General features: G+C 35.4%; 1 protein-coding gene across 2 annotated transcripts in view; it reads left to right on the top strand.

The window, feature by feature from the left end:
- The window catches only part of FOCAD (focadhesin), a 150,977-nt gene that overhangs the window by 73,443 nt on the left and 65,373 nt on the right, over positions 1-12,161 (top strand). For both annotated transcript variants that reach the window (XM_087957633.1, XM_026680279.2), the window contains exons 17-21: positions 5,219-5,269; positions 5,930-6,013; positions 7,897-8,029; positions 10,198-10,386; positions 11,484-11,605. In XM_087957633.1, coding sequence (XP_087813759.1) covers positions 5,219-5,269; positions 5,930-6,013; positions 7,897-8,029; positions 10,198-10,386; positions 11,484-11,605 — 579 coding nt within the window. The remainder of the gene's footprint in view (positions 1-5,218; positions 5,270-5,929; positions 6,014-7,896; positions 8,030-10,197; positions 10,387-11,483; positions 11,606-12,161) is intronic.

The following is a 12,161-nucleotide window of genomic DNA, read 5'->3' as shown; positions in this document are numbered from 1 at the left end:
AGTATGATTAGAGTGTTTAGTGCAAATGGTGTGATTATTGATTAGTTTAAAAGATCAAGATTCATGCAATTTAATTGATTAGTAAAATTAGTGATTTACTGAATTTAATTGAACAGTGTGATTAATGATTAGTGTAATTAATTGATTAGCAATTAGTGTAATTAATTGATTAGGCTGATAGTTGCTTAGCAAAATTATTTGACTAGAGAGATTATTGCAATTGATTGATTGGTGTGATATTGGCTATATTGATTACCCAAAATTGTTTCATTAAGTAATTTAATCAACGTATCACCTTAACAAACCTATCATGCCAAGAAAAAAATCCAATGCCAAAACCACAACCGAAAGAAAAAGTAATCCCCACCAATGAGCCACAAGACTCCTGCATATGCCTTAAATGCTATAAAACTCTAAAGGATAATGAAAATTCCATCAAATGTTCTCTATGTAACAAATACGCTCATGATGACTGCTTGGGATTACCCAAGCAAATGATTCAATACCTAGAATCATCCAATGAGTTTCCATATCTCTGCAAATCATGCAGACCCAAACTAGATCTGTTTGAAAGAGTTGATACCATAGAAATGCGAATATCATCCCTTGACACCATAGTAGCATTCCTGGATGCTTTAAAAGAAAGATTATCCAACCTTGAAAAAAAAGACACAATGCAAAAACCTGAACATCCAATAGCTACAAACCACATCTCTACCCAACAACCACAACCCAATCCACAAAAAACAAAAATCAGACAAATAATGATATCCCAATCCTCATCAGAGAAGCCGTTGAGCGCGAACGGAAACGTCCAAACACCATCTTATTTGGTCTAGAGGACCAAATGATGACATCACAACTTTCCGAAACATCATCAGTGATTATCAAGCATCAACCATCTCCCCTGATGAAATACTTGACATTTCTCGCATTGGCCGAGAGCTCAAAAACAGAGACGGCTCTGTGGCCCCACGCTTCTGCAGGGTCATTTGCAAAAATGAATTAAGCAAACGTAAATTCATTTATACTATAAATTCACTCGCCAAAAACAACAACAACCATAAAAACCTCCGATCTTGTCCTGACCTAACCTTACAGCAACGTGCCCACTCCCATATACTACGCACAGAACTCAAAAATCGTCTAGACAATGGAGAGAAGGACCTGTACATTGACTACCATGCTGACTGTATCAAAAGTAAGTCACACAACCCACAACTCAGCTTTAAACTTCAACCACAATCCTACTTCAACCAATCCACCATCACCCAAGACTAGGCACGCACGCCCCTATCTACCTCAATTCCAACTACAACTGGCCTTAAATGCAAGCTACTCAATGCAAGAAGCCTTGTGAATAAAATACCTGAATTTCTCCTCTTACTAAATATGGCTAAATTCGACATCATATTTGTCTGTGAAACATGGCTCAATGCATCTCTCCCTGACTCCATTACCACAGTAAGAGACCATCATATTTACCGATCAGATCGTGAAATTTGTAGAGGAGGTGGTGATGCTATCTTCTATAAAAAGTCCTTACATCTAAAAAACATCCAAGTTACCCAGGAGCTTGCTCTTCCTGAGACCATCATCTGTGAACTACCCTTAAATATCACATTTCGATTTTAACTATATTACAGAGCCCCTGATTATGACATTGAACATGTAAACAAGCTAAATTCACGACTAACATGGGCAACATCCTGCCCACACACTGTTATCTTTCTTGGTGACTTCAATCTAGCTCATATTAACTGGACCCTAAACGAATGTACAACTGAACCCATACATGCAACCTTCTACAATGCTGTTACAATTCTGGGACTGGAACAACTAGTAACCAACAATACTAGACTTAACAACTGCCTCAATCTCATCTTCTGCAATAGTTTGAATTTAATTTACGGAATACAAACAAAATAACCTTTTCCAACAGTGACCACAATATGATTGACTTTTATCTCAACATACGCCCACACAAAAATCATCACAATGACAAAATCCCCAATTATAACTTCAAAAGCAACTATGATCTTATAGACAACGATCTCTCATCCCTTGTTTGGCAATCTCTATTCACTGGATGCAATACTGTTGAAGACCATTACAACATATTTTTACTTGAAGTCAAAAGAGTCATCAAACTATATGTACCAATAACAACTCCCAAAACAAAAAAAACCAGATTACCCATAAGGAAACTTCAATCCAAAAAGAGATCACTCTGGCAGAAAAACAAATCTGGTCACGTTGCCAACTTCAAAAGCCGATACAAAAATTTATGCCACCAGATAAAGACTGAATGCACCAATTATCACATTAAACAAGAGGAAAACCTTCTACGCACCAATTCCACCTGTGCTTTTTACAATTTTGTAAACAACAAACTAAAAGACTCAAGGTCCATCCCACTCCTGATAGGACCTAATGGTAAGGACTGCAACGATGACACCATTAAAGCCAACATCTTTAACACATTCTTTGGCTCAGTATTTGTAAACAGCAATGGATCATGCCCAGTATTTCCTAGCCGAACCACAGACAACTACAATGATCTAATACATATCAATTTTACAGAAGACAATGTTGAAAAAGCACTATGCAATCTAAGACCATCTCTATCTATTGGACCGGACGGAATATGTGCCTGCTTCTTTAAAAAGCTATCCACTGCCATAGCCAAACCTCTAAGCATAATCTTTGAAAAATCTTTCAGGACCAGCTCCTTGCCTAACCTATGGTCACAAGCCACGGTCATCCCCATCTTCAAAAAGGGAGACCCCAGCCTAGTTGAAAATTACAGACCAATCTCCCTATGCTGCATCACCTGTAAAGTCATGGAATCAATTTTTAACCAATCCATTATCCTCCACTTAGAGACAAACAACCTACTCTCTAATAAACAATTTGGTTTCAGAAAAAAACTATCCTGTAATCTGCTACTCTTACATTGCAAAAACATATGGACACAACTCGATCAGGGCAAAACAATAGACGCAATCTACATAGACTTATGTAAAGCCTTTGATTCAGTGGTACATGACAAACTACTCCTAAAACTAAAATCTTATGGTATCTCTGGACAATTGCATAACTGGATAGAAGTATTCCTGTCAAACAGACAACAAATGGTCAAAAATGGGAGTGTCCTATCAAATTCTGTACCTGTCAATAGTGGTGTCCCCCAAGGCAGTGTTCTAGGACGAACTCTCTTCATACTCTGCATAAATGACCTCTGTGATCATATTAAGAGTAACTGCCGTCTCTTTGCTGATGATGTAAAGCTGTTCAATACCACAGACAATACTGCTACCCTTCAGAAAGATCTTGACTATGTATCAGAATGGTCAAACAAATGGCAACTTCAAATCTCAACAAATAAATGCTCTGTCTTACATATTGGCAAAAAAAACCCAGAAAGTAAAATACAAGCTGAATAGTCAAGACCTTGTTGATGATCCAAGCTCTGTAAAGGACCTTGGAATAGTCACCTCTAATGATCTAAGTGCTAGAGCCCACTGTAACTACATAGCCAAAAAGGCATTAAGAGTTGTTAACCTAATCCTACGTAGCTTTTTCTCTGGTAATATCACACTACTAACTAGAGCATACAAAACATTTGCTAGACCAATACTCAAATACAGCTCATCAGTCTGGAACCCACATTACGTATCTGATATTAGCACAGTTGAGAAAGTCCAGAAATATTTCACAAGAAGAGTTCTCCACTCCTCTACTCTTTGTAGAATACCTTATGCCACCAGACTTGAAATTCTAGACCTAGAAAACCTTGAATTACTCCGTCTTCGGTCTGATCTAAGTATGGTATATAAAATCATACATTGCAACAACTTACCTGTTAATGAATACTTCAGCTTCAACCATAACAACACAAGAGCACACAATAGATACAAACTCAAGGTTAACTGCACCAAACTTGATTGCAGGAAATACGACTTCAGCAACAGAGTGGTCAATGTCTGGAATACTCTACCTGACTCTGGTTTCTTCCCCAAACCCCAAAAACTTTAACCTTAGACTGTCTACTATTGACCTCCCCCCTTTCCTAAGAGGTCTGTAGGGGGCGTGCATAAGCGCACCAACGTGCCTACCGTCCCTGTCCTATTGTTTCTTTTATTTTTCTTATATGTACCCATTTCATGTATTCATAACTATGTATATACTTATACCTATTATCGTGTAAGCGATTGACAAATCAAAATAAATAAATAAATAAATAGGATGATTACATCCTTATATTGAAGATCATTGGGTCCTGTATCAGCTACTTTACAGTGCAAGTCTCTTATATCAGGGATGCCCAAATCTTAAGCTGTGGCCCGCTATTGGGCTATACCTTGTTGGGAACCGGGTTGTTGAAGTAGCGAGCGAGCATGCGAAGCTTCATTTGTGCATGCACAGGATTTAGGTTGCACATGTGAAATCATTCCCCTCTACCGCTGAAGCTGGTGCCACCGGTCCGCAGAACCAAAAACGTTTGAGGACCCCTGTCTTATATTACTACATAGACATACTTTCCAAAGAATTTGGTAATATCCAGTTAAATATTAAATTCTAGTACTATGTTTCCCCTATTCCTCCCCCCTCCCACATCGTTTGCTCAAATGAGAAGAAGGTGGTAATCTTAGGGTCATTTGGCTGTATCTGGTGTTCGTATTGCAAATGCAGTTGTATATATTTAATATAATTATTCTCTCAATGAAGGACTGAGCAGAATGCTTTAATAGGTAACTTCTATGCTTCTAAAAGCATTTAAATCTGTTTACATGGTTGAGATTGTCACATTGAAAGTGGTTTTTGAATTGCTTCTTTAAGGGTACTTAAAGGTCAACCCCTCCCCCTCAACCTGAAGTGGTACTTTGCATTTTTATTATACATCATTGAATATGGGATCTTGAATATAATTTTTGACCTTTGAAAATTTCTCAGTAAGTATAATAAGGACTATTAGTCTTCACTTTGGAGCCAACTAAATTGCCAAAAACCTTTCTTGTTATTTTAAATTAAACTCCAGTGGCCACATAGAAATATTATTCCCTTGTCATTGCCTCAAGTAAACTGCTAATCCATAATTGCCTGTCTTGGTTTATTTTATGATGTGTTATTTACCTCAATTTTCTGTCCTGTTTTCTTAATAAAAATAATGTTTATGAGTTGGATTTTGTTCTCTCTTCCCCATCTGACATTATAGAAGTTTAAAGCTCAAGTTGTCAGTTTCCTGTGGAGCCACACACAAAGCAAGGTGAGATACTAGAAAATGAACTGACTTTGGCCAGATACTGGCCTTATTTAAATATTTTCTGTGTTGCATGAAACATCTAGTTGCTTTGTCCATATTGTAATGATGGTTATGTGAAAAAAGGCACTCTTTTTTTCTAAAAGTACTGTATACCTTCCTAATTTTTTATTTAATGCCCAGTTATGACTGATCAATGGTATTGATAATTTTCCATAAGAATCCACAAATATCATCAAGACCACAGTACAGTCAGGGTAAATGAATTGTGTGTTGCTACGGGCAAGTCACCATTCTTTATTTTTAAAACATTTTACAGTCAGGAGATTCAAAATATGTATTTGTATTTTGAGACTTTTGATCTTACCATTAAGTAATATCTCAAATGTTTACCCCAAAGCCCTACTATAGTATAACTACTGCAGAATATTACAACTTCAGTGCAGTAAAAAAAAAAAAAAGGTTTCTTTTGCTCAGTAATTTTGGATGATGTGATTTTTAGCACACAGTATTTGCTTTTAACCACAAAGTTCAAGGCAATTTAGAACGTGGCCTACATTCTCTACTTGGGAAATCAATGCGGCATTTAACATAATATATAAATACAGTATTTTCTCTTATCCATTCTTATTTGCAATGTTGTGATGGCAATATTTTTCTCTGTAGGATTCTCTTGTAGCTATTTCTGCATATAAATCTCTCTCTGAATTTCGTTCTGAAGAATACACCATCCTCCATCTTCCTGAACAGGTAGATCTTTCTTACTTTAATTATGGGTGAGTGTTGTAATCAACAGGAATACAAGTGTGGAAACAGTGTTCGATCCTTGCTTGGACATTCAGTAATTCATCTGATCTTAATAGGAAATGGCTGTATAGTTGCTACTCTGTCTCCTGTGTTACAGTATATTCTAGTTGCTTGGACTCATATCCTTCCACTTGTTGCAGGTGGGAGTTTAGAAGCAAAGAGCCTTCTGTAAATGGGCATGTTTGTCTTGAAAATAAACAGATTTTTGAGTTGCATAGTAAGAAGGAGTTGGACCAACAAAGTCATAAAGGTGTGGATAAGCCAAGCAAAAAAAAGGGCTACCTCTCATTCTTAATATTCAATCAATATGGTGATTGTGTATTCCAAGAGAGTTATAAAAAAATTACATTTTGAACAAGAGAAGCAATTTTCTTCTTCTTTTGACTTAGGAGATTGTTCCTAATAAGATTTTAATAATAGTTTTCTGAGAAGTATGCCATATTCTACTTGGTTTGTTGATTAACTTTCAAATTCAATTTAAAATATTGATTTGATTTTTGAAACATTGTGCATCCATAGGAAGCATCTTTATCCTTTCTTTAATAGATATTAAGCTAAGCCATAGTTTATTAAGTTATAATGCATTAAATATCTCATACCTATCTGAATATTAACCAGGGGTGGGATTCTACCACTTCACACCAGTTCGGTAGAACCAGTTGTTACCATTCCCGGTAATTCAGAGAACTGGTAATACGGGTCCCTGGCTGGCCCCATCCTTCTCCGCCCACTCCTCCGTTCCCTGCCCAGTCAGTCATTATTGTGCATGTGCAACATCGCGCACATGTGCGACAATCACTGATGGCATTCTCCACTCACCCACCCCACTCCACCCTACCCAGTCACTACTTATATTAACCCTGAACTGTTTTATAAACCTCTGAGACTTAGTTCACATAATGCATCAGTTAAAAACTATCAGATTACAATTTAGCCCAGAGATCTCCAAACTTGGCAACTTTAAGACTTGTGGACTTTAACTCCCAGAATTCTCCAGCCAGCATAGCATAGGGACCCCTGATTTAGCCTGTATAAAGGTGAAATTTCCTAACTTCATCTTTTTTTAATCTGAGAGGACTAAAACATCTCTTGGTTATGGCACTTACAGGAAGGTTACAATATTTTTTTAGAAAAGAAAATAAAGCCATTAGTGGGACTGACATTTTTTTCTGTGGTTGGTTAATTCGTCATGCCTGCTTTTTATTAAAATCAAATCTTCATTAAGGTGAGCAACATATGATAATATAAAACTATAAGTTAAACAATACTGATGCTAAAATCAATATAGAAACTACAAAATGGAATATAAACAATATCAATATTGACTTTATGCAATGTAACATGATAAGGTACAGTATTAGTTAATATAGAAAATGCCTATATGTTGGCTTAATAGTAATATTAAAAATTACCATATAATAAAGTTCAGAAATAAAAGTTAAAGGACATAATAATTGGAAAAGTAAACCATTTCATGTTCATCAAACTCCTGTGGAAAAAGTTATGAATTTATATTAATTGGTATATGAAATGGATTATAAATTTTTTAATAATAAACTTTTGTGTTGATGTTATGACAACAGAATAAAAAAGACATATTTCATGTCTCAAAAAATATTTATAACAACTTCTCCAGGAACCATGAAGTCTGGGAATTATGTCAGCTCTAGTTCATCGTATTTAAAAGCATCAGACTGAGGAAGGTTGACACGTTTAGTTGTCTTTCCTTTCAGTTGACTTAGGGAAACTTATTTTCAGTTTTTGAAGTTTGATTCTGTATAACTGATTGCATACACCTTTTTTTTCATGGTTTATCATACATATAGGCAAGACCAGAATTGGAGCAACAAAAAATGGACGTAGAGGAAGAGGAAGGGGAGGAAGAAGAAGTAGATTTGTCTGTACCTGGCCAATCATATATCAAATTGTTGTTACTCACTCCTCCTCCTGTCTTACAAGGTGCAGCATATTCATAAAACATGATAATTTGTAATAAAATTGTTGTAAAATTTCATAATATCAAACACATACTTTCTTAAAGTTGTTTCTAAAAGTTCAGTTTGGAAATGGCGCTTTTAGTCCTTGACTTACAACAGTTCATTTAGTGACTGTTCAAAGTTACAATGGCACTGAAAAAAATTACTTATGACCGCTTTTCATACTTATGACCATTACAGCATCTCCATGGTCATGTTGGATAACATCTCTAAGTAATGTCCATTGGAATGTTTGGATAAGGAGTTTTTCCTCTGTTCCTTTATGCAGATAAAGAAAGGCTACTACTATTAAATTGTTTTATATGAATTTGTGTCAGTTGTCCAAAATATGTAGTTAAAGGGGCAAGAAGTGCCCCTCAAAGAAATGTTTGATAGATGCACTTTAGGCAGTATGAACAAAAATCACAAGAAATAACCAAAGTATTCCTAAATAGAAGCACAGATTTAGATTTAGTTTGGTCATGTTAATTTTTTGTTCCGCTAGTAGATTTGAAAAGTTGTCCTAATCTTCCTATAAATATTGGACTGCTTTTTCTGACACTTCCCTCTGGCTATTATTAAGAGAAATAACAGGCAGGAAGTGGGGTGGGAGAATGGGTAGCATTCAGGAGAATAGACGAAATAAGAAAAGATTGGAAGATAAAAAGCCAAGGCGTATCAGAGTCTGACTGGATTTTGTTAACTGATTTGTGACACTTTGTGTATGTCTGGCTTGCAGGAATGAGTATATGAATACGTTTTCAGTCAATACTAGCTCCAGTTTATAAGATACCGAGCACTGTATCTGTTTTAAGAAAACTGTGCATCAGATCCACCAAGATAATGAGAAACAGTTGTTTTTAGCTTTCCCTCTGAGTGGAAAAATGCAAGTTCTCATTATATAATAAAAAACACATACAAATTATTAAGAAAATACTGGAATGTGCTGAAATGAGTAGATTGACATTTGAAATTAGAGAACAAGAAGATAAACAATTTTATGAAGTTTGGGATCTTTTTTATCAATGGTTAGATAATACAATATAATAATAGAATATTTAGAAACTTAGGAAATAATGAATATACATTTTTTTTGGTTTTGATAACATTTTTAGAATATTTTATTAAGATAGATTTGGTATGATTTTACGATTTGTTTTAAAATAAATTAACTAAATTATAGTTATCTCGCTTAAGTATGAATTAGTAAAATTATAGTCAAATGATTGTTTAATAATGATATTAGGATATATAATTGTTGATTGATTGATTGATAATATGAGTTATTATGTAACATAATTATTATGATGACTATGAAATGGATGCACAAAAAGGAGTGGTAAACCAACCGATACACTGTCTGTAAATTTATGAAGAATGATGATGTTCTTATGTTATGTTTTATGTTTTATGTGTTTTTATTTGTTGTTAAAATCAATAAAACTTTTACCAAAAAAAAAAAAAACACATACAGATTGTTAAACCTCACAAATGTTGCCTTATTTTGCCTGTTGATGATAAAGCAATGAGTGGTGTGACCTGCTGTGGTCCCTCTGACTATGTTTCCCCTTGCATTTCAGTTTCCCAATTATAACAATTGTTATTAAAAAATTCATCAGTTAACATAACATTAAAACTCCAGCTTTACTATCCTTGATCAACCTAACCCTGTTGCATCTATTTATTTTTCAGTATCTGTCTTGGAATTGTTTTATTTTAAAACCACAATAAGCATTGTGTAGCTCTAGGCTGGGATATTTTTTGGATGCTGTATGGTAAAAGTCACTTCTGTTGTTTCAAATCGGGGACCTCTTTCGAATGGTCAGACAAAGGGTCCATTGATCAACATATAAGACATTTTGGGCTGTTTGTTTTTGTTCCTAAGCTGGAACATCTGACACCATTTATTGAAGGCTTCCTGAAGTGACATTTTGAGTGGGAGGTGAATATGAAATCTCGCTTAGGAGTTACAGAAACCATGACCTTGAAGCTGCAGTTGAAAATGGAGTTACTACTTATTTCAATATAACATTCCCAGATAATCATTGTGGTTCTGCTTTGGTTGGGTGGTTCTGGTTTTTCCAGTCAGTCACCTTTTGTTTTCTTTCTGTCCTTCACTGCCTTTTCATTTCTTCCCCTCCCTCCCTTTAGCTTTTGAAGAGTTTGCAACATCACTTGTGAAAGAAGAGATGGCTAACATGCCTCGTGGAATATACCATTCTGCACTGAGAGGAAACACTGTGCGGTCAGACCATGGGAAAACACTATCAAGTGTTCCAAACTTTATGATGAAAATGCATGAGAGGAACAAGCAGCCTGGGCTGAAACCTGGCCTTGCAGGTTAGATTCTTGCAATGCCCCTTTGTATACTTATCAACTTTATTTTTATGTCACTCAGGGAGGCATTCATAACTTTAAAACATTTAAATGTCACAATTGGCATAACTTGACATTCAGAATAAATACCATGCATGCCTTGCATGTACATTGCTTTAAAAAAAAAAAAAGAACAGTGCACAGTCACTTAGTAACACTGTCTACTAAGTGTTCTTAGTCCAATATTCTGATTACTAAGAGCAGGGATTTTAAAAAGCCACAGCATTTTAAAAGCCTGAATAATAAGATATTTGAATATTTTAAAAGACTTAAACATATTGCACATAAAGCAAAGCGTTCTACAGTTGAAATGTCACCAAAACTAATCTTCTAGACTGTTACCTATACTTTATAGGGCCTGGTTACTTGAGTAACCAGGCATTCCCAGCCATTTTGATTCTATAAGGTTGGCATGCTCTGGATTCCTTCAATATCATCTTTTAGGATTCTGGGAGCATAATTCTCTATAGCAGCAGCTTCCCCTAAAATCCAGATGACTCCACCTCACTCTGCTGTTATTTAGAAGAGCAGTGAAGATCTGGCTCTTCATCCAGACCATGCCTCATCCAAATGCATGAATTATTAAATATTCCAATGGCATCTAGTGAAGGTCTAAAAAAAGCAATATGGTTCATGAGAATAGATAGACAATAGGTAAATTTTGTGTAATAAAATGTCTTTGGGAGATGATCAAGCTTTGCTCTTATGTCCATGTTGACTTGGTATAGATCGGGTCTCCATGTCCATTCATGGATGTATTATAGAATAAGTTTTCTATAAGAAAAGTGAGTCCTCAAAAGAAGAAAAAAATATTTTCTGCTCTATGTACTAAGCTAATTAGGTAGAACCAGGACCATACTCAGTTGGTGTGATTTGGTGAATGATATACTGAAAAGAAAATCGGTATTTGCATCTCCCCTCCCCTTTAAGAAATAATTATCAAATTCTTCTGAAACCCCAGATTTCAGCTTTTCTGAATTTATGTAATTTTACAATAATGTTAGCATATGTTTTTGGAGCAGTTAACAGCAATTTAATGCATGTATAAACACTTTTTTCAGCTGGCATGTTATTGAGTTATGATCTTCCAATCCATGTGGGCAAAGACGGCAAACCTATCAGTCGGTTTTTAGCCAGCAGGGGGCGAAACTTCCACCAGATGTTTATAGTTCTCATCCATGAGGTAAGTGGCACCATTCTCCTTTTTTGTATAACCATTCAAAGCATTTATTTCCCTACCTGAGCTTCCATTTGCTTATATTTAATTATGAAATGGTAGCTGCAAGCAATGTGCTGTTGTAGTTTGCTTTTAATTAAGTAAACTTAAGGAGAATGGAAAACACAAATTCATCTAATGAAATGCTCTCTGAGTTGAAGTGTTTTCTCTAAAACACTATGCAAATCAGAGCATCAGAGTTATATCTTCAACTCTTTTAAACAGTTTTGCTTAAGCAGGTGACATTCTTGACAGTTCCAGGCTTGCCTGAAAAACAATTAGGGGATGGCAACCTATGGAGTCACCCATATCCCTTGTTACTACTGTATAATAATAATAATAATAATAATAATAATAATAATAACAACAACAACAACAACAACAACAACAACAACAACAACAGCAACAACAACAACTCAGTGTGTCTCTTCAATGTTCTCAGCATCTTGGGGTATTATATTAATATAACTAATATTTGTGCACTGAAGTTTTATAAACTGAAGCTGTAACTTTCTTGCATGAA

The sequence above is a fragment of the Notechis scutatus genome, chromosome 2, assembly GCF_049901735.1.
Source record: "Notechis scutatus isolate UNSWTSFEM ecotype Mainland chromosome 2, rNotScu1.2, whole genome shotgun sequence".
Lineage (NCBI taxonomy): Eukaryota > Metazoa > Chordata > Lepidosauria > Squamata > Elapidae > Notechis > Notechis scutatus.
Note: the sequence above shows the minus strand (reverse complement) of the source record. Positions and strands in the feature narration are given on the sequence as shown.